This window comes from Melanaphis sacchari, unplaced genomic scaffold, assembly GCF_002803265.2.
Source record: "Melanaphis sacchari strain LSU unplaced genomic scaffold, SCAv2.0 Contig81_pilon_pilon, whole genome shotgun sequence".
Classification (NCBI taxonomy): domain Eukaryota; kingdom Metazoa; phylum Arthropoda; class Insecta; order Hemiptera; family Aphididae; genus Melanaphis; species Melanaphis sacchari.
In genome coordinates, this window is record NW_020271579.1 from 135,985 (window position 1) to 160,502 (window position 24,518).

The 24,518-nt window shown below is 24.6% G+C and overlaps 2 protein-coding genes across 4 annotated transcripts; both read left to right on the plus strand.

Annotated features, from left to right (window-relative positions):
• The first annotated feature begins 1,495 nt into the window (after positions 1–1,495).
• On the plus strand, positions 1,496–15,866 carry LOC112602052 (serine/threonine-protein kinase ATR-like). 3 transcript variants are annotated; one of them, XM_025349965.1, is made up of 37 exons: positions 1,496–1,684; positions 1,752–1,996; positions 2,179–2,349; positions 2,417–2,754; positions 2,836–3,043; positions 3,862–3,986; positions 4,318–4,421; positions 4,595–5,040; positions 5,122–5,866; positions 6,108–6,510; positions 6,574–6,690; positions 6,757–6,882; positions 7,246–7,493; positions 7,556–7,777; positions 7,853–8,024; positions 8,097–8,223; positions 8,541–8,671; positions 8,735–8,886; positions 8,963–9,123; positions 9,224–9,526; positions 9,605–9,744; positions 9,810–9,926; positions 10,226–10,368; positions 10,446–10,721; positions 10,777–11,055; positions 11,746–11,968; positions 12,295–12,479; positions 12,560–12,765; positions 12,826–12,998; positions 13,075–13,379; positions 13,456–13,579; positions 13,659–13,766; positions 14,153–14,291; positions 14,361–14,475; positions 14,548–14,701; positions 14,800–15,042; positions 15,627–15,800. In XM_025349965.1, the coding sequence occupies exons 2-37, from the start codon at positions 1,768–1,770 to the stop codon at positions 15,798–15,800; spliced, it is 7,632 nt and encodes a 2,543-aa protein (XP_025205750.1). In that variant the 5' UTR covers positions 1,496–1,684; positions 1,752–1,767. The 3 variants fall into 3 exon arrangements, with proteins under 3 accessions (XP_025205750.1, XP_025205751.1, XP_025205752.1); XM_025349966.1 differs by having other exon boundaries at positions 1,496–1,615; XM_025349967.1 differs by lacking the exon at positions 1,496–1,684 and having other exon boundaries at positions 1,768–1,996; positions 15,627–15,866.
• Positions 15,867–20,750: 4,884 nt separating this feature from the next.
• LOC112602065 (protein croquemort-like) lies at positions 20,751–23,581 on the plus strand. Its single transcript, XM_025349985.1, has 9 exons — positions 20,751–20,800; positions 21,060–21,213; positions 21,389–21,549; positions 21,662–21,803; positions 21,862–22,080; positions 22,163–22,377; positions 22,755–23,031; positions 23,109–23,182; positions 23,245–23,581. The coding sequence occupies exons 1-9, from the start codon at positions 20,751–20,753 to the stop codon at positions 23,474–23,476; spliced, it is 1,524 nt and encodes a 507-aa protein (XP_025205770.1). The 3' UTR covers positions 23,477–23,581.
• Positions 23,582–24,518: the final 937 nt, after the last annotated feature.

Consider the following 24,518-nt stretch of genomic DNA (forward strand, 5'->3'; position numbering starts at 1 on the left):
CAATCCAAGATCGTGGATTCATAGAAATAATGGAGGTAGACAGTGGCGTATTTGGATGGAGAGTGATGGGGGCGATCGCCCTCCCCCATTATCCAAGTTATTTGTTTGTATATATTATAAATTTATATTAAAAAAATATTACATTTAAAATTTTAATCAATCATATTTTTGTAGTTAAGATATTATATGCGTCCATCTTTCATATTAATAAAAACATCGATAACTTAATCATTAAAATTCTAATTGCAGGCATAGTTTATTAGTATCATAGACGTAACTAGAAGGGGGCTTTGGTGGTCCTTATCCCCCCCCCCAAATGTTTGGGTAAATCTATGTGCTTATGAATAAGTCAATGTGGCAATATTGAAAATTGAATTATATATATATATGTTTATCTTTATTAGCTATAATACATTATTATGGTATACTCCGATTACGATTGAAAAATTTTTCCATATGATGATCGTAATCGGATTAACACAAAAAGATTATCTGTATAATGTTAATTTCGTCGATACGACGGAGTGTCAGTTGTCGTCCATCTTTTAAACGAATAAAGTGATAAAATATAACTCGACGATTTATTTTTCTACACCAAACACACGTATCCTAAGTGCCATCCGCTTGGGCGCAACCCGGCCTTACTAAACAATTATATAATTTTGTCCAGTAAGGTCAGTCTTTACATTAATATTAAAAAAACATAAAAAAATAGAGTGTTTCATATAAACGAATAACCATTCAAGTCAGTTGTGAACACCAATAGAAACAATAAATAATAATTTAATTAAAAAATTTACTATTAAACATTTTTAGGAATCTATCCCCCTAACTTAAAGGACTAATTACGCCTATGATTAGTATAAATAGTTAGTATTTAGCGATGTTTATAAACTTTAGCTATTGCAATTTAAAAAATTTCTCATTTATTTTATGTAGATTAAAAACATAGCTTAGATCCACAATGGGGAAAAATATATTAAGCAAATTGGCTTTATTACGAGTGGACAGATCAATAATTATAGATATTTACAGAATTATTGATAAATTCTCACAAATAAAAAAAAGAAATATTAATTTTATAATTTAATAAATATAATATTATTTTACAGTAACTTTATTGTATTTAAATTACCTTTCTCAAGATATTATGCAATGTGTAAAAGATGCAAGTATAAAATGGACTAGTAGGAATATATATTCAAGAACATAAGCATATATAATATATATAAATATATTGTACTTAACTAGTGTATAATGCTTGGTCTCGTAAATTTAGTACCGCTCCCCCCCTTACAAAATTAAATCAAATACGCTACTAGAGGTAGAAATGGTAGAATAAACATTGTACATATAGAATAATATTTTTTGTATTATGTTATCATCCTGGTGGAGCTCAGATGTAGATAACAATAATTTTTGGCGGGATTTGAATTCGTGCATTTTGTTTTTACTTGAAAGCTTATCATTTTAAATGATATGTGATGTACTTCATAGTTCAAAAATCATAATAGGTACCTAATTTAATTTTTTTTATAGTGCAACTAGTGCAAGTAACTTAAACATTATCAAAAATTTCTGAACTCACGTTTTAATCATCAAGTATACTTAGCGTGTATGTACCTAATATTTGAATACTATTCACCTAATGGGGTTTTATGTTTTTACAGTATTAAAAAATCAAGTTTGTTTAAATATATATAATATATAAATAATATTTTCTTCTATAAAACAACCTATAATTTTATTAGTATTTTTGAAACAATAATGGAAAAAATGGATGTGGATATTGCGGTAGCTGAACAAAAGTTCCCGTTTGATCTCTGGAGAAAATTTAAAAGTATGTTTACATTTATAATGGATGAAGAAGCTGAGTCATTGGAAGAGCATGCTAAAATTATGCGTGAAGTTCTGAGTAAGATGGGAGAACAAGAAGGAGTGTTTAGTCCTTTTATTAGCATCAAAAGCAATGCATTCTGTGTTGATTACTATAAAGGTAAATATGTAGTTAAAAATACATTATTATTAATCCATAGAATTATTTTAGGAACCTTACTTTTCATGTTTTTAATGATACCAATTTGATTTTGCTTAAATTATTTATTGATCAATTTAATATTAGAATGTATCTATATTCTATATGATAATTTAAGTTTAATTTAATCAATTTTTTTTCAGAATTTACCATCTGGATCATTGGTCAACTAGTAAAAATTCTTAGTCAAAAGGGATTCTCCCCATTACATAGTAATTCATTTCATAGCCAAACATGTTTATTGGAAGTACTTTCATGCCAAAACACGTATATTTATGATTGTGCTATTAATGATTATTCTAAATTTATAACAAGTAAAATAAATATTATAAAATAGTATTATTTCCTTAAAAATATTTAATTGCTATGTTTTTAATTTAGAAATGGCAGAAAATGTAGTTACAGATTCGTGGCCAATTATCATTACATGGTGTAATCCTGAAAAGAATTTTCGAACTCAATTGTCTGTAATTGATTTTACTTCTATCCACATTTCTATTAACGATCGTGACAGTTATGTTTATCTGTTATCAAAATTATTTCAATTATTTTCTAATAGTGTATTTTCTATAAATTTTATAAAAATAAATACTACTGTAAAATTCTGGCAATGTGTAACATTAGCTATACACAATTCACATTCAATAGAAGTCACACAAGCTGGACTCCATTTAATTTTGCACATGCTATCATCAACATCATATAAAAAATATTTTGAAGTAAGAAACATTATTATTTTTGAAAAACTAAGAATATTTATAATTTATAAATTATTTGTTCACATATTATAATTTTTTTAGATACTGGAAAATGTTTATAAAATTCTGTTTGATACTATTGAAAAAGTTTGTTTGAAATATAATCCTTTAGAACAATATTATGAGATTCAAACTATTTTGAGTGACATCTTTAATATTATATCTAAAGCAGGATCAATTCATGTTGTAGCTATAAATATGGCAATAATAGATTTAGTTTCAAAATTACTACTTTCTGATAAAATTAAAGGTATTTATAATTTATTACAAATATGAGGTGATTAATTTAACATAAAACATTCAATATTTCAGAAAACACTAATGTTTTTGAAAATATATTATTTATATAGTTTTAAGTCATTACAAAACTATGTTTTTAGAAAAAAATTATTTTATTCACTATTTTTTATCACTTTTCTTGAGTTTTTTTCTCTTTTGAATGACAACATACATTTAAGATTCCTTAAAATAAAATATTTTTTGAAATTAAATTTAAATTTGGATGAGTAGTTTATGAGTTATAACTATTTAAGTTTTTTGGTAAATTATGTAATGAACTAACATTTTGTGGGATATACCTTTATAATTCCATTCTTCTCAATTAAACTATAAATACTTTTTGTTTATTAATTAATCATCCAAAATTCTATTTTTATACATCAAAGTATTTAAAATGTATGTTGAATAAAATAAGCGTTTGAAAAATATTAAAAACTGTTATAAGTATTTTAACAATTTTAAGAAATGTAAAAATATATTTTCAAAAATGTTAATAGTTTTTGAAATAATAAATATCTTACATTAAATGGGTCACCCGGAAGATATTTATTTTTTATTCTTCTTTAAATTTTAAAAATGTTACTATAATAACTAATTTGCAATATTAATCTTGTCTACATTCTAATAGTTTTCTATTTAAATGTTTTCTAATAGCTGTTTATTTTTTGCTTCTTAGCTATATTATTATTTATAGGAAAGACATTTACAAAATTTTGTACTTACTTTATTGCAATTAGATTTTTCATACAAATACACAGTAAATAAAATCATAATTAAATTTATTTTTAGTCTCAAAAAAACTGGCAGAGGCAATATGTAAAGTGATTAAAGGATTACTTGATGATGAAATTGTTAATCCTAGTATAATAATTGAAAAGCTACCTATGTGTCAATTAATAAATGTATCTTTACCAGTAAGTTAAAATTAGATTTATTATTATTTTGTTTTTCATTTCTTATTTAAATTTATTAGTTTACCATACAATTTGGACTTGGTTATTTATTATCGATCTCTTGAAATTTAACCACAAATTTCACATTCAAATTAAAATTGTTTGTGTTGTTATTCATTTTACATTAAAAAAAAAATAATAATGTTTAATGATAAACACTTTTTTTAGAATATAAATATTTTTAATTTAATATCAAAAGGAAAATTTAAGTATATTTTTTAGATATTTAGTTTTAACCCATAAATTTGTCACTTACCAATAAAAAATATAAAGCTGAAATTTTTTTTTTCAGGGAATGAATGTATTGTTTGAATTTTTTATTTTACAAGAGTTAAAGAACAATAAAGAAATGATTGAGAATGAAAAAAATAATATGAACTTTTTTGATGATGAAAAGTTAGTTAAATTTGTATTCATAATATTATTGGCTATAAATATTAATTTGTATTCATAATATTATTGGCTATAAATATTAATTTGTAGTCAATAATAATACTATTTAACCTTTTTATTTTTTGTTCAACTTAAGTGTTTGTTTTAATTTGTTTTTGTGTAAAATGTAATTTTAGAAATAATTTTATCAATATGGCTATACCAAGTTCAATTTGGCTTCAATTTCGAAAAAACCTTAACCAAACTTTACAATCTACTGAAATTTTTACTCCAAAAGAGTTTCAAATCATAAATACTGCAATAAACCTTGCTCATCATTTAGAGATGGTTTTTAAAAATGAAAACTATCAATTTTTGCAAAATATTAATACCAATAAATTGTTAAATAAAATGATGGACTATGTTTTAAATCATGATGATCGTTTTACTCTAGAAACGTTGGTATATACATGTGGCAGTCTAGTTAGTATAAAAGAGTTTTCTTGCTATTTAACTGATGATGCTAAAACATTAATTGCTATCCTCTCTTTGCCATGGATGAGTATTTCTAACAGCATATTTAGAAATTTGCCATTATACAAACATCTAAATGCTATTGTAAGCAAATATTCAACTTTACTTAGTAAGTAATTTAGTTTATAATTTAAATAAAAATTTTAATTATTTTAAGAATGAAATTAGGTTATTTAATATTTATTTTCAGATGATAAACGAATAATGAAAATGTGTCTTACTTATATCAGTCATATACAAGTCAATATGTTATACGATTGGAGACTAAATATTGTTATTACGTCACTTAGAAATAAAAATATATGTGAAATATCAATTCTAAATTTACCATTTTTATTTCATCAGAAAAAAAATCAAGATATCTCTATTTTATTTGAAATAATTAAAGATTTTGATGAGACCACAAATATTGTGTTTGTTAAAAACCTAAGAATTCTAATGTGTGCTATGTATGGTAAAACAATTATTCAATACAATAAAGTTTCTTGTCAAGAAGAATTATTTTGTATTGATTGCGATCAAACTAAAATTCAGCCAAATTTTCAAATATGTTCAATAGACAATACTTGTAAAAATGTATTAAATGAATTTTGGAAAATATTACTTTTATCATTTGTAAATAATTTGAATACAGTCATTAGATGTGAAGTTATTAAGAATATACCAATGATAATGAATCATTTTAATCCAGATAGTTCTTTTAGAAAACATATGTTAATGTTGATTAATGACAAAGACGAAGAAGTGCGTATTCAAAGCTCAAAAATTTTAAATTTTATTATTTTTGAAAAAGATTCATCAGGAAATATTGAAATAATTGAATCAGTTTTTTATCAAACATTAAATATTCTTTGTTCAGCTGTAAATACTAGCCTGAAAGTTGGAAATAATGAGCTACAATATACTTGCTTAGAAACTATTTTCAATATTGGATGGTAAGTTTTATACATAGACATTATATTGAAACAATATTGTTATTCTTGTGGTAACAAGTAGGTATATTAGCTTTATATTAATACTTATCATATAATAATAAGTATTTAATTTAATTTATGCATAATCATTACACAGTACTGAGAGTATGTGGGAATTATAAACATAAGACCATTTTACAAATATGAAATCTATATTTTCAAATTAATAAGATGTACAATTTTATACATTTTTATTTTACAGTGTGCCAATAGATTCTACTATACTTCCATCAATGGAATTCATGTTTCTATTTTTAATTCATCCAAACTCTTCTTATGGAAGTGTTGCAAAGTTTTATATGACTGAAATTGCTGCAGCTCATAAAACAAAATTTTTAGTAATATTTGATAGATATGAAACTGAATTAATGCAATATATTGCTAATAATTTAGTTGCGTGTTATCATGCTTACCATCCAAACATTGATGTAAAAAAAACTTACAGTAAATTAGGTTTCACACATAGAGATATGTATGCAATAAAGCAAATTGTAAAATATATATTTCCTTGGTGTATTAAAAAACCAGGATCAAGGAAAATATTAAGTGAAATTGCTTCATTATCACTAAAAACTGAAAGTACTTTGGTTAAAGAATCTTTTAAAGTAAGTATTACATTTATACAATTTTTAATTTTTGTTTTAAAATAATATTTTTTTCATTAATAGTACTGTTTTTCTCATCTATTGCTTTCTGAAGATAAAGAAGTTTGTAAACAAGGTTGTTCACTTCTAGAAGAAATAACAAATACTCCCTTAGTGCATTTGGTCAGACTTTCATTTACTGTAAGTAAAACTATTTTTTTTTTTTTAGGTAATAATTAAGTATATTAAATCATTTTATTTTTAAAGCCAATTATAGCTGAGATACTTACACATTTCCATTCAAAACATGATCGAGCTACTGAAGCTATTAAAATAATACAAACATATGATGTTCTATTCAATGTAAAAAATGATACTTCGATTGTTAATTTTGTAAGTATGGTTTTGAGACAAAATGTTGTTTAATTAAATTTAAATATTTTCAAACTAAAATATTATTCTAAATTACTGTTTCTAAAAATAGAAAAAAATATTAAGTTGAAGTGTCTAAAAAATATATGTTTCATTTAGTTAAATTTCACAATAACTTAATTAGTTGATAAATTTATTTATATTGTTACATTAATGTTAATTTTTAAAATAATGGTTTAATATTTTCCCAACATAGCTATAATATTTCAAATAATCTCATTTAATAATGTATGATTCTATATATTATAGTTTCTAGCTAATGGTGGACTTTACATACTTTCATAATATTTTACTAAAAATTGTGACTTAAAATTATATTTTCAGGCTGATTTTTTATCTCCAAGATTTTTGGGCCTTCTAATGATTTTAGAATCAAGATTAGTAAAAAACTCATCAGATTCTATTAAGGAAAACATTTTATTATCATTAGGAGATATTTTCAAACTAATGGGTAGTAATTTTGTGACACCAGCAAGGTTTAAGATTTTGGCAATGTTATGTACTGCCATATCCTTAAAAAATAGGGCTTTTGTTTATCTAGGGTTAAAAGCCTGGGATTCATTTATTCATTGGTATGTTGTTCATCACATAATTGTACACTCAGTTAAATACTAAACTTTTTTATTATTTTTAGTGTTAATATGGAAGTGTTGGGACCAATGTTAAGCTCTATATTTGTGTCTCTTGTGCCTCTATTAGATGTTTATCCGAACAAAGTAGCTAATATGTTTCATTTTATGGTTAAAGAGAATGAAAAATATCTGGAAAATCATATAGCTGAGTTATATTTCTTAGATCCACATCCAGCCAATCCTATAGTCTTCAATATAATTCAAAAATACACAAAAAATGTATTGTATGTTGTTGTTTTTTTTTTACTAATTTTATTATAAAACTCAAAAACCAATAAATTATTGTTAAATGCTTTTAGTAAACAACCATTGAATAAGTTATTAATATGGTTATTGGACATTGTGGCTCATACAACATTGGAAGTTAAACTTCATGGTTTAAAACGACTACATTCAGAATTATCAGCTCAGCAGTCTGAAGTAACTAAACTGATATTATCCAGTGATAATGTGAATTCTGTAATTATTGAGGTAAAAAAATCATAGTATGTATACTATATAACAGTCATTTTAATTTATTTAATATGTATTTGGTTTGATTAGTTATTAGAGGTTTTAACTGAAAATTTACGACATCATGATAAAAGAGTGAGACTTGCTAGCAGTGAATGTTTAGGAAAAATTGGAGCATTAGATCCCAGTTATTTGCCAAACAATATCATTAAAGAAGGTACTTATAGTCCTTAATAAATTGAAAATTAGTTTCAGAAAAGATTTATTACAAATAATTTATACCATATTAATTATAATATATAATATTATATTTATCTAAATATTAAAACTATCATTTAAAATTGGTTTATAAAAATTTTTGTTTTTTATTTAATGCATGGGATTTTTTACTCAACTCTAAAATTTAATCATTTAACTTAAAAATGTATGCAATAAATAATAAATAAAAATTTATGTGAAAAAAATTACTATTAATTAATAAATATATTAATGGTGTATTTTAAAACTCAACTATTACTATTCAAATTTTTTTAGGACGTAACAAAGAGTTTCCACTGGATATTAAAAGCAATGACTTTGCTATCCGTGCAATAACCATTTTAGGACAAGGTTTACAGTCTGCTAGAAATTCTCGATATATGGATTCTTTTGCAGTTGCAATACAAGTATTTTTTTATATTCTTATGAATTAAGGCATTACTAATAACTTACTTATTATTAATTTTTAGAAAATTTTACAAGTCTATAATGTGAAGAAAGACTCAGAAATCTGGACATCTATCCCAAGCACATTACATGAAATTATTGATCCACTTTCTTCATCTCGATACACTTTAGAAACAGAACAATACCAAACTGGAATGCCACATCCAATATTTGGGTATTAAATCATTCTTAATTTATTTTTATTTTTACAAATATATTAAATGATAAACATATTTAAATTAATATATTAGATCTGGAAAAAGTGGTACATTAAACATGTGGGCTTTTAATTGGGTCAATCGCCTTGTTCCTTTGATTAATGATGAATATGCTAAACGTATTTTTGTCTATTGTAAATCAAGCATACGATCAGATAATGAAGCAATGCTTTTATTTTTACCATATGTTTTACGTAAGTTGTTTTAAAATTTATTTTAATATTATTAATATTATAATTATTTAATTAGTAATATTTTTGTTGTTTATGTTAAAATATATATATATATATATAGTGTATACAATTTTAAGTACAAATGCTGCTGATAGCAATTTAATATATGAAGAACTTCTAGCTGTTATTAATAGTGATGTAGATGATACAACAACTAACAACGCAAATATCCCAGAAATTATTAATGATATAGCTGGTAGGCAAATTGCTATGGAATATGAAATTACCAATTCTTCAGAACAACAAAATGAGACTACTACTCGCGTGATGTATGTTAAAACGGCATTCACATTATTTGATTTTTTATTTAAATGGGCTCGAGAACAAAAAGCATCAAAAAATAATATCTATGAACCAGTCATGAGTAATATTATTTTTTAAATTTTAGTTAGGTACCCATTTTTTCAATATTTTTTTATCTTCTTTTTAACTTTTTTTTTAGGATTTTTAACAAGATTTTGTAAATTAAAATTGGCTGAAAAATCATTAGAGTATGATGAATATGCTAGAGCACTTTTATATCTTGAAGATTACATTCATGACAATCAAGACAAACTTCAAGATCATCTACCAACTCTTTCTGTATTATTCAATTTGATAATAATCTCTAATTATTCTTAATTACTTTTATTTTATATTTAATTTAGCAAATTTATTCTAAACTAAATGATGCTGATAGTCTCAAAGGTATTATTGCTGTTCATAATAATGATCCATCTCCTCGAGAAATGATACTTTTACATGAAGTTAATGGACAATTACAGGTAAAACAATAAATAATATTGAACATAATTAATCTATTAAAATAAATCAATGTTCTAATTGCTATTTACTTAAGTTATAGCAGCGTATAATTTATACTTACATTTTATTTGTATAAATCCATAGTTATGAATTAAAATTTTTATTTAATATTGCAATTTTAACTAATCCAATTCTAGTTATATATATATAAATATTGCATCTTATATATATTAGTATTGTATTAAATTATTGTTTTTTAAAGTCTTGTTCACTGGTTACTATACATATATTATTTTACTAATAACTTAAATTGTTTTAGGATGCAGCTGCTTGCTATGAAAAATTAGCACAAATGTATTCAGATCCTAGTTTAGAGTTTCATAAAGGTATGGTTAAATGCTATCTAGGCATTGATCAACCATTTACAGCATTAAAAATAGCTGAAGGTTTAACAAACATTAAGTAATATAATATTAATTTCTTAATATTTTTAATTTTTCATCATTTATTCTTTTAAAATTGTTGAAATCAAATTTTAGGTCAGATTGTCAAAACACATTATTTGGTGAGAAAGCTGAAGCAACATGGAGTCTTATGATGTTTGATAAATTAAAAGAATTATTGACTGAAAAACCATTAAACGCTAGTGAAAGTTGGGGTGTTTGTATTGGTCAAGCCTTAGTATATTTTTTACATAAAGATAAGAACAGAGTACGTGAAGAAATTTCTTCTATAACAAATCTAGTCACAGAATCTTTGTATATGTCAATGGTTGGATCTGCTGGTTACAAAGAGGCATATCCGTTTATTGTTAAGTATGTTTTCATAGAATGTATTTGGTTATTATGTTTCATTTTTTACTGGTCTTAGATTGCACATTCTGAATGAGATGGAACAAATATTTGATACTATATTCAAAATAGTGGATGGCGATACTTCCACAAAGATTAAATTAAAAGAACTAATTACTAATGAAATGGATGAACGTTTACAATGTTTACAACCTCAAGCATATGTTTTACAACAAGTTTTATGTATGCGTAGAGTTGTATTGACTGCTGCTCAACATTTAGTTACAGATGAATTAAAGCCTATTATCAACCATCAAATTGGTATTAGCTGGCTGAAAAGTATTAAAGTCGCAAGAAAGTATGTGTAATTAAGGTTTGACTAGTAATAATAATAATAATTTTATGTAATTTTAAGCTTGTAATAAATACTTTCAAGTTTAAAATCAGTCCAAGTCATAAATGTTTCATACAAATCAATTACTTTGATTAATACTTACACAAATACTTCATTTAAGTCCCTAGGTTCCTATTTAAAATTCCAACTTTTACTTGTTACTTCACTTACTGAGGTTTTTTAATTTTTCATTTTAAGCAAAGCATACAATTAATAACAATAAATTCCTATTATGTCATGTAATTACTCCAATAAGAAATTTTCATTCAAGCATCAATACAATTTACTTCTATAATAAAAAACCTTCATATGCATTCATACAAGCATCAATAACTAGACAAATACCATATAATTCGTTTGAGAATGGATTGGTGCTATGACTTTATTCTTGACTTATTTTATGAGCCTTCTCGTGTTGATTATATTAAGATCACATTTACTTATTTTTATTATTACTTTATTACTTTTAAAAGAAGGCATGGGATTTGGTCAATTGTGATTCTGGTTATTGATTTATTGATGTGAACACCTGTGACATTTTTTTTTTTTTTTGTTAAATTAAATTTTATTGATGCTATTACAAAATAACTCTTGTACTAAAATCATACAAAAATGAAATTAATAATAAAAAAAACATTAAATAATTACTTTTAGATCACTAAATTTTCAACAAGCATATTCAAATATATTAGCTGCTGAAAAATATAAACCTACAGAACTTTTTATTGAGAAAGCTAAATTGTTGTGGAAAAAATCTGATCAAGGACAAGCAATTGCAACTTTAAAAAAAGGAATTAATATGCTTTTTCCAAACATGGACATAATTAAAACTTTACCATGTGATGAAAAAATAGAAGAACGAAAAACATGTGCCTCTGTATGTACAAAATTTTATTTATTTATTAAATTATATTATCATCTAAACTTAATCAAAGGTTTGGGTATTTAATTTTTTAAATTATCTCTAAAATATCTCACTATCGTAAAAAGTTTAAAGTATTTAAATGTATAATACTAACACTTCATTGTGAATTCAATTCTTTTTCTTTTAAATTCAATTTTAGTTGTAGAAATATTAGTTTTGGGAACAAACAAATTTAATTTAATTAGGATATTTATGATGAAAGATATAAAATAGACACTAATTTCTGCCCATTGATAATAATCACTAATACTTATTAAAAATATTATTTTAATTTTCAGGCTTTATTATTGTTATCTAAGTATAATGACAAAACTGTAAACGTGGATTTGGAGTCTAATTTATCAAATATCGAAAATGCATATGAAATGTTTGGAATGTGGGAAAAAAGTCTTGTAAGGTTCGCACATTATCAAGATCGTATTCTCAACACTATGACTCCTGCAGTCTATTTTACAAAAGGATTGTAAGTGCTTAATTTTTCTATACCTTTTTTTAAATAGTAATTCACTTATCAACATAATAACCCAATTACAAATTTTGAAGGAACTTAATAAACAACATAATTCATTGTTATGGCTTGTCATTACAATATGGTTGTGAATATATTTATCAGTCAATGCCTAAAATGTTAAGTGTTTGGTTGGATTTTGGAAGCGACTTTAATAGGGATTTAAAAAAAAAAAATAATAAAACATCACTGTACTTGGTAGAACGAAAAAGAACATTTATAAAGATGACTAAACTCATAGGTAAGTGAATTAAAATATTTTTATTTTATTAATTTAAATTATTTAAAATAAAAATTTTAGAAGGATTTATGTTACGATTGCCGACATTTATGTTCCTCACTGCTTTTTCTCAAATTACATCTAGAATATGTCATCCATTAGAAGAATGTTTTAAAACTTTGACTGATATTATAGTTAAGTGCATACTTGACTATCCTAATCATTCTTTATGGATGTTGATGACTCTACATAAAGTATTAATTATTAATATTTCATTAAAATTCATATTTTGTAAAATATTTATTTATGTATTTACAAATTGTGTTTTAGTCACCATTTACTGTAAGAGTGAGTAGATTCAATTCTATTCTCAAACATTCAAAACTGGTTAAAGTTAAAACTTTGTTGATCCAGTTTATGGAGTTATTTGAAAATTTATCAGAATTGTGTAACACAAGTCCTCAAAATGCTCCAGTTGGTGTTAAATTTCCTTTACAAAAAATTGCAAAAAATCTACCACGTTTGCTAACTAATGGTTATTTTAGCAATATTATGGTACCTGCCCAAAAGTTTCGCACTTTGGTATTACCACGCATTAATTCTAACCGAAATACCAAACACAACCCATTTCCCGAGTAAGATATTAATTATAATATTTTACATTTTAATATACTAGTTTTTATTATTTTGGTGTAATATTGATATGTTTAGTGATCTTGTATATATTCATGGAATCAAAGATGAAGTTTATATTTATAGTTCACTTCAAAAACCAAAACGTATTATAATTTTGGGGTCAGATGGTAATGAATATCCAATGATGTGTAAACCTAAAGTAAATAATTCTGTAAAAATATTTAGTTAATTAAAACTTAATATTTATTAATGTTTTATTTTAATTGTTATATTAATAGGATGATATAAGAATTGATTCAAGGTTAATGGAGTTTAATAATATTGTTAATATGTACTTAAAAAGAGACCCAGAAGCAAGAGATCGAAATCTTTTTATAAAAACATATGTAAGTATTTAGTTGTTTTTTACTCTCGGAAAGTCTAAATTATGGTTAAGAATAGTATATATTATTGAAGTTATACTATATAAGAAACTATAATAATTAATATGTATAGATATTTATTTAAATAAATTCTTATAATATTTTTAAAAACATATTATGAAAAAAAAAAGTTTTATAACAACTCTTAACCAGACATTTAGATACATTTCCTATATAAACAATAGTTAAATATTAAATAAAAAAAAAATGATTTTTTGTTTTAATATACAAAATCTAACCTTGAATGTAATTATGAATGTCTTTATTATTTGTATTGATAGATAACATATTTTATCTTAAATTAACTATTTACAAATTTTTTTTAATATTTAATTGTTTATAATTTACAGAGTGTGGTACCTATGATACTCGATTGTGGTTTAATTGAATTAGTACAAAACGTAGTTACTTTGCGAAGTGTAATTTTAAATTGCTATGAAGCAATTGGGATTAAAGTATCAAAAAGCACTTTACAAGGACTGGTTTGCAGTAAGCATATTTGTAACCACATTTAACTAGAAAAATTTATCATGATTAATTTTATAACTATTACTTTAGATATAAAAGATTCTTTGGAAAAAAAAAGATCGGTTTTTATAAATAAGGCAATACCAAATCATCCACCTGTTTTTAGAAATTGGTATCTTAAAGAATTTCCTAGTCCAGGAGAGTGGTTAGCAATTTTATTAAAACTTAATTTTAAGTGTTATCTATTTATAATTAATTAATGTTTTTTTTATTTTAGGTATATAGCTAGAAGTGAGTTTACTAGAACAACAGCAGTCATATCTATTGTTGGTTATATATTGGGACTTGGTGATCGCCATGGTGAAAATATTTTATTAGATTCGACTAATGGTGGTGTGGTTCATGTTGATTTCAATTGTCTATTTAATCGAGTAATTATCACAAACTATATATTTTTTTTACTAACTAGAATACAAGTAGAATATTTTATTAATTTTTATAATTTATAATTTCATTTTAATTATCACAGGGTGAAAAGTTTGAATGGCCAGAACGAGTACCATTTCGTATGACTCATAATATGGTAGATGCAATGGGAACTGGAGGACTCGAAGGAATGTTATCAAGTGCTTGTGAAATAACTAATCGCGTTATGCGATCTCATACTGAACAATTGGTCAGTGTACTTAAACCATTTTTATATGATCCTTTAGTGATGTGGACTGGTCGTGACACTATTGTTGATGAAAATTCTGAAATGGCAAATGATCAAGTAAATATTACCATTAGTTTTATATATAATAAAGTAAATATTATGACTTATAAGTAGTGTGGAGTTTTAGGTTTTTACATATCATTAGCGAACGTATTCTTTATGAAGTTTTATTAGAGTAAAAAATGTAGAAAATTTGTTCAACACAGAGACAGAGCTGTTTATTTTTTTTAGAGAATATTTTAGGCCTTAAGGGGTTTATGAAATATTTATTTTTTTGCATATCTTAGAATATTTTATTAACTGTCAGAAAAAAAATTTACTTATATGTTTTAAATTTAATTATTATTGTGATTCTAATTCTGAAACTTACTCTTCCAATAGTTTTTTTTAATTTGTTGACTAATAGAAAAAAAAAAATTGTATGTTTTGATATTCATGGTTATTTTTATATTTATTTTTATTTTTAAAAGGATATAAAGGAAATTATTTGTATTTTTTATAGATTATATGAATCATATTTTAACTTTTTTTTTTAATCTAAAAATTCAGATCCTATTTATATGTTATGATAATTCATGTTTATTTTATATTTTAATAAATATTATTTAATGATACTAAATAATTAATGTGTAATTTTTTAGGCTAAAGAACATTTGAATAATATTGAAATGCGTCTTCAGGGATATGTAAGAGCAAATTTAAAGAATTCTTCCATGCCACTTTCAGTTGCAGGACAAACGCGTAAACTTATTGAAGAAGCTATTTCTGTCGATAACTTATGTCAAATGTACATAGGTTGGAGTGCATTTCTGTGATACTAGTGATAATATTAAGTGTTATTTTATCATTTATTTTTTAATAAAATTTGTTCAATTTTAAGTTATGTATTTAAAATTAATTTTTATGTATTATCAATTTTATTTTTATATTTTATTAGAAAAGTAATTAATATGATTGTTTATGCATCTATATAAGATTTTTTGATACTTTTTTAATTTTAATATAATTTTTAAAATGTTTTTTTGTATTTTGAACAGTCAAATTGCTTACATATAACTTCAATGTTTGGCATCCAATCTTCAGAATTTGCGAGGTGATGATGTATTTTATTTATTTTTTACCGTAATCTAATTTATATAATGTATTATTATACAACGGATTTACCTAGTATGTAACATAAAGCTTACAATTTGTTACTGATTTAAGTTGGTTATTTAAATATATTGCATTCGACTGTTGTATGTTTTTTGGTTGTTGGCTTTGTATGAGACTGGTCCAAGAATCTTATAATATGTTACAATTCGCTTAGATTGCTTAAAACAGTGTACCCAACACATGGACCGCTAAAACCTTAGAAGTTGCCCACGACCTGTTTTTGTATTAAAAAAAAAAATTCAATTATTTCTAAAATTTTCATTTTCATATTTATATGTAAAAATACTTTTAAATTTATAAATAAATTTCAAAGTCATACTAAATAATAAGTTGTTAGTTCCTAATTTCCTATCAAATTAAACAAGAATCTATGTTGGTTAATTGAACGGTAGGTTTACTTATCTTTATTATAATATAATATAGAATTTTCTTTACATTATATGTGTGAATTTTAATAAAGACGATTTATTGCATTGTAAAGTGTAAACATTTAAAATGTTAAGTAAAAAATACATCATAATATTATGGACATTTGACAAACAGGTACAATATAATAATGAAATATTAAATTTATATTATTGGTGGCCTGCACAAGGGCAATATTTTTCTAATATGACCAATTGAATAATAAAGGTTGGGTATCATTTGCTTAAAATGTCGACGCATGAATTGTTTCACGTCATTCGTCACGACTGGTGAAACTTTCAAGGATCTTGTAAGCCTTGGTATCCTCATTGCATCATGGTTGTCGTAAACACACAAACAATACTTGTTCACAGGAATGTACTTATATTGCCTATACACCACTCCGTATAAAATGGATTCTGGTAGTAAAATTTTAATATTATAACATTTATAAATTATAACTTTATTCTTATTATCGCAGACTAATATATTATAATAATAATGGACGTTAAAAAATAGTGAACAGTTAACGTCACCCGCGTGCGAAGATAGCCTGAATAACCCGTACTCATTCAACAATATTCTGTTACACTCAGTGGCGTAGCCAGGGGGCTGCAGCCCTCCCCCCTCTGAAATAAAAATATATTATTAGGCTAAGCTTTTATTAATTAATAACCTTTTTTTTTTTAGTTAAACCACCGATGTGTAAAAATTGATCAGCTTCCCCCCTTTCCCGAAAAAAATCCTGGCTACGCTACTGGTTACACTTTTTTTTAGATACCTAGTGGCTAGTACCTACCTAGTCAGTTATCGGTGGTAACCTGTATGTTATATCAAATTTTTACCGTCAATAGGAAAATTAATTAATTATAGTTTGACAACTTAAAGAGTCAAAATAAAACAAAACAAAACAATCATAATAACTTTTACTCTAGGCTTTATTTTTCCTATAGACTATAACCATTTCAGATCTAAATTCAATAAAATCAAAGAATATAATATGATAAGTATTCAATAAACTTGATATCTAGATATATGTATAGTTGCTCACTTCACAATGGTGCGACAATAATCCATTATTTTATTTAGTTTTTGGTTTTGTTTGTTCCACTAAAAAAAAACAATAAATTGAAAATTTAAATACTATTAAATTGTTTGTCATAATCTTAGATTCTCAATAAAGTAGCTCATATTTTAAGTATGCGCAATAGGAAAATAATTCATTCTTTTACGAAAACAAAAACACTATTTGCAGCTATGAAATTCATAAATGATATTTCTTTAGAAATATTTATAATTTCCTAGTTTAGATGAGAATGTTTACAATAGAAATGTAATGTAGTTGATTCAATGCAAAATTCCTTGGAAAGATTAACTCACGTTAAATTGTATAATAAAAATATACCATGCATCATGTACCTATATCAAATGTTTGTTTTAAGTTTTAACATTGCTAAAAATAACTTAAACAAATGATCCAAAATGTTTCCTCTTATTACGTTATTGGCTTACACAAATTTGATTAAAGATAGATTTAATAATTATTTATAAAAAGAAATAACTAAATTATCAAAACAAGTAACTTAAACATTTTTAACTAGTTAATCATTGCCTAGTGTAACATATACATACTAAAAATTATCGGTGTATTTTTATGTATTCTTATTTATCTAACTTGTCTTTAAAAAACTACTATACAGTGATCAAATATCTATTGAGATATAATGTCAATACGTGTCTTCAGTCTTCAGTATACCTGTATACTTAGGTAATAATAGCTGATATCCAATAGGTATAGTCGTATAGAGTAACCTACTTGTATAAATAAAAGTTATTAATACCAAATTAATTTTAAAAAAACCGTTTCAAAATTCAAAGTATATTAATATTTTATAAGTAATTAAGAAAAATCATGATAGCCATGATTCGGGGGTATAGAATTAATGAGTATTGAATATTTTTGTCTTGCAATATTTCTTGAAAATTATAAATAACGGATTTAATGGTCTTGAAGACTCCAGGTTTAGGGCTTGAAAAAATAAATTGAAATTGATTAATAATTGCATTTTGTTTAGCCATTTTCATTTATTTATTTGATACATTTTTAATTCTTACGATAATTTAAAACTCAATAGTCAATAGTCAATACCTATCAGTTGGCTTTCAATTTCATCCTGATCGGCGGACCGGTCTCGGTTCATTATTTTGATTGGCTATGAGATAACGTTTTGAAATGTTTAGTTAGCAATTATGTAAAAATACCTATTCATGTATGGATATAATTGGTTTTTATTTTTATTCCGAAATAACGACGTCGTTGATAGTCAATAACAATAATATACTATAAATTTATGTATTCTGCATTATTATTGTTATTTTATATAATTAATAATTTAATAACAGAATTTCGACTAGAACAAGTTGTACGATTCTATTTTGAACCCATCTATGATAATGTTCACATCATTCATTGCAGAAATAGGTATAAAATTATTTTTTATTAGCATTTATTTGAAGATAAGTTATTTTTTATGCAATCGAACAAATTTGATTCGTAAATGAATGATACCGGTTTAGTATGATAAGTGCCTATATCTATCAATATTTTTTATTCTACGTATACAGTTTAAATATTATATTACTAATTTATTATGTTAGAAACGTGCAAAAAATGGTAAATCTAACGAATTTCTCTCCCCTATTCTTATGTTATCTACATACATGGTAGAGGGCCAGAGGGGATAAGAGCACTAAAAATAATTTTTGGCACCGGGTACTAATAATGTTAGGCACGGCACGGCGTATGTACATAATATTATAAAAATTTAAGATTTTATGTTCTGTTGTGTGCTGTATGCTTGTATACTATAGTGTGTGTGTGTATTTTTTTTTTATATTAAAGACATTTTGAAGTAAATTAAAAAAAAAAAAAAGTACTAGCAAAATATGAGCACAGAAAATATTAATTTTCTTCCAATAATAAAATAATGTGAAAAACTTTACATAGGTAGGGTTGTTTATTCGGGGGTCTAAGTTTCTGAGGTTATATTTTCGCGGTACCATTTCTTGGATAAAAGTAATAGGACCTTTTATTTTGAAAAAAGTCCCTCTGATCGGCAACATCTTATTAAAAAAAAGAAAAACAATTAACTTCAAAATACATAAATAATCGAGACGTATAACAGCACATGAGTTTATAACTTATATACGTAATAATTGTTGATAATACGCTAAAAATAATAAAATATTCATCACTATATTTCACGACACACATTTATAATTATTACATCGTACGTTGCTGTCTCAAACTAAGATACCTAATCTTAGCCATTATTCATTAATGACTAACCAGTAACCAGTAGCTAATCACTATTGTGTCCGTAAAGCGCTGATGATTGGGTTACTACTCAGTTGGAGGACTTGCTCGTCACGGCAGGATTATGCAATCTGTACAGACAAATACTAAATAGTCAATATCATAACTTCCTAGTTCCAGTAAAAACCATCCGACATTTTCAATGTTTTCATTTATTATCTTTATTCGGTTATGATAATTATTATCAAGGCTTGCAGATATTATTATCTTATATATATATATATCAAAAAAAAATAGTCCGAGTTATAAACCTTGAACTAAAAAATGCCCATTTATAAATGACATGAATACTTATATCATTCCGTATAATATAGATAACAGCGTTATGATTATTTAGTATTTACCATTGATTATAGAATCAATGCTATTATATTATGTTCGTGGTTATACATTATATAATTTTTTAACTATGTACAAGATAACAAATGTATTATTTGGACCGTTTGTGTTTTTATTGTGACAGTGTTCGATGGGAATACATTTTAGTCATAACCCATTCGTCACTCGTCAAGACTTTGATACATTTTTTATAAGTACCTGTAATAATAATACCAATACTTAAAAACACCGATATTGACCATGTGAGACGATAACGTTTACGTTTTTTTTTTTTTTTATTGTTATTAGTGTTATTACTCAATTGTTTGATTAGACTTTAAACCGAAAGTGCAATAATAGTTGTCAGTGTAGTAATACGAGTTCGTCATTGTCGTCGTTCTTCTCTTTTCCAAGTTTTAAAAGATTTTTCTTTGCGATGTGATTTAGAGAAGATACACAAATATAAATTATACATAGATTGCAATTATTGACAATTACCATTCAACAGCTAATGGTGAAACTCTATCACTTGACAATGAGTCACGACATAGAAGAAACAGAGTAAGAAAATAATATCACACCATAACAATTATTGTCGGGATTAATTTTGAGCTTATTGATAAAATTTTAAACATCTACGATCCACCTAATTCTCTTTACAACGCCCATCTAGAAGTTTACGATTGAGCAATATTTCAACTCAAATATCTTATAATATCTTTTTTTTTGTCACAAAAATTTATCATAAGTATTATAAATTATAATATTGTAATAAATAATCAGAATTATTACTGATTATCATTTCATATTTTGTTTTCAGAAGGCTTATTACAGCTAAAGATGAGCACAAAGATTCAAAATGTTGTGGCTTCTGGTGTCAACTTTTACTATCATTGTTTGGCATTCTGTTTCTATTCACAGGAATTATCATGGCTGATTTGTGGCCACAGATATTTAACAACATAATGAAAAACGTAATGCTTGATTATAATTTAATAGTATAATATGTTATGACTGTTATGAGGTATTTACTACCTTTATTTTGTAGATTGAAATTTAACTTTTTTATAACAAGTGTCTTATTACAAACAATATTAAAAAAATTTAAAATATTATACAATAATAGTTGACTGATATTTTGTTTTTCAGAAACTTGAATTAGAAAACAATACTCAAACTTATCAGTATTGGAAACAAATTCCAGCACCGTTGTATATGAGTATATATTTATTCAACTGGACAAATCCAGAAGCTACATTACAGACAGGAGATTTACCAATATTGCAACAGTTAGGACCATATGTTTTCAGGTATGAAGTATAAATATTTTATTACATTTAATTAATTTTTGAATAATATATAAAAATTAATTTGAAAACTTTATTTACACAAATGATGTAATTAGAGTTTGTTTAATTTCAGAGAAAACCGCACTAAAGTCAACATTACATTCAACAATAATGAAACAATAACATACATGCAGTTGAAAAGTTGGGAGTTTGATCAATCTCTTTCAAATGGTTCATTGTCCGATAACGTTACCACAATTAATATTGTAGTTAATGTAAGTCATATAACAAAAATGTTGAATATTTTAATATTATCAGTTAAAATCTTTGTAGATTTTGGGTGAAAAATTACAAGCCATTAATAAACACTGGATATTTGTTCTTACCAACTACTATTTAAAAATATCAAACATTAACAAGCCATATGTAACAAAGACAGCTGGTGAATTAATTTTTGATGGTTATGACGATCCTCTTTTGGACATTGCAATCAAACTCAAATCTTTTTTTCCCATTGACTTACCTTTCAAAAAAGTGGGATGGTTGTATGGAGTAATATATATATTTGTTTTAATAATATGTATTATTGATTAATTGTATGTATTTTTTAATTAATAACTAAACAACTTTACAGATGAATATGTCTACTTCTTCAGATGGCTTAATCAATATGTTTACTGGAGAAAATAACATTGAAAATGTGGGACTAGTTCATTCAGTCAATTATAACACCAAGTTGAATGTGTTCAAGAAAGATTGTAGTTATTCGAATGCTTCTGCAGGCGATCTATGGCCTGAACACACTGCTATGCAACCTAATATGTCGATTTATATCCCTGGTATTTGCAGGTAAATTAATGTATAAACTATAAATTCTAAACCAATTATTTATTCCAATTTAAAATTTAAAATTTAAAATATTACAATCATAATTTATCAGCTGAATCATTTTTGTAAGTATATTAAAAATTCTTATCTTTTATCATTTTTATCATTAGTTTAATAAATAATACTTGTAATAAAAAAAAAAAAAAATATGTTAACCAAATTATTGTTTAAAGGATCTTGTAGTCTTTTAGATTAAAATTTTTATTTTATGTGTAGTTTAAATTTATTATTCATACATATATAAAAAATAAATTTTTAATATGAAATAATTATCATTTTAAAATAATGTTAATTAATTTAAATAGTATAAAAATGTATTTACTACATTATATTTCTAGTGCAATTACTATGCTAAACAACAACTATACATATATTAATGATATGAAAGGAGTCGAATTTGTTGCGGGATCTGATGTTTTTAACAACACTTGTTATTGTCCATCATCAGGATGTCCATTGCCTGGTGTACGGTCGTTAAGTTTATGTGGAGACAATGCACTTCCTATTTATATATCATTCCCACATTTTTATTTAGCTGATAAATCATACAGAAAATCAGTAGTTGGTATGAATCCCAATCGGACTTTGCACGAATTCAAAATGATTTTGGAAAACGTAAGTAAATATTTTATTTTTACAATTAGATATTATTTTTAAGTATAAGTTTAAAAAGAAATTTATATTTGTTATAGGATTATTCGATACCTCTCAAAGTAGATGCTAGAATTCAATTTAATGTCAAAGTGAAACCAATCAAGGAGTTAAAGTAACTACATTTAAATTTTTAATTTCTTATACAATATATTTATTCCAGTTTAAATTGTTTAGAATTTTGAAAAATATGCCAGAAATCTATTTACCTGTGTTTTGGTTTTCTGAAAGTTTTGAAATTCCCCGCAACATGTCGGATCAATTGTTGATTGTTACAAATGTATTACCAATTTTTATCCCTTATGTATGGCTTATATTGGCATTAACTGGATGTGTAATGCTAATTTATAGCACTTACTTATGGGTGAGCAGAAAAAATGAATCCTTCACCATCTTGGATCCTTTGTAATAAGGACATGAGCATTTTGTCTTGTGATGATCTCAAATTCTTAAAAGAAATATATTTAAGTAAAAACATCACTTGCAGAGATATTACCATTTTTTAACATAGCCATATTAAATAATTTTATATTTTATTTTATCATTAATTATTGATAAATTATGACATAATCTAATGACTATAGATTATTTTTTACTATTTACTTAGTCACATTTTTAAATTACATAATTTGGCTATTATCTTATGAATTATTTTTAAGAAAAGTATATTATTGTTAATTTAAATATTATTTTATTTTACTGAACTATTGTTAACATCTTTTGAAGTTTTTGCTTAATGAGAAATGTGTAAAATATGTAAAATTTATATTAGACTGAAAATTATGATTAATAATAATAAGAGAAAATAACTAAGTTACACAATTAAGGTCTTGACAAAAAAATTCAAGTTTAAACCATTAAATGGTAAGAAGTATAAAAAAGTAATATTTTTAATTTTAATAATGTGTATATTAAGGTCACATTTATAAATTTCATATTGTGCAAAATTACTGCCAATCCTTAGAATTAATGTACAACTATTATTTGTTATGCTATATTAAATTTATTTTTGATTACGTCTTATTATTTATTAATTTTGATTTTAGTTTTCTACAGGTAAAACAAAATGTAATACATTTTCCAGGTTGTAAATACTATTTACTAAATAGTGAATAATAATGAAGGAAATGTCTACTATATAGTATTTAATAATAAAACACATTTTTATTCAAATTTTAATGTATACCAGGGTCTTAGATCTATTTTGATGGTGTTGTATGAACAGTATGTTCATAGTCATTTTGTCAATAATTTGATTAAACATCATAACCAAATATGAGCTTCCATCTGTTGGTTATTTTTCAAAAATAAAATAATAAAACTAGGGCAGATATTTCTGAAATTACTTTGGATAAAATGTTGATTATTTTGTCAAATAAAATTCTGAACTATCTGAACTCACTATTTGAAAAAATAATGTACTTATTAAAGAGTTAATTTTTGAACCAACA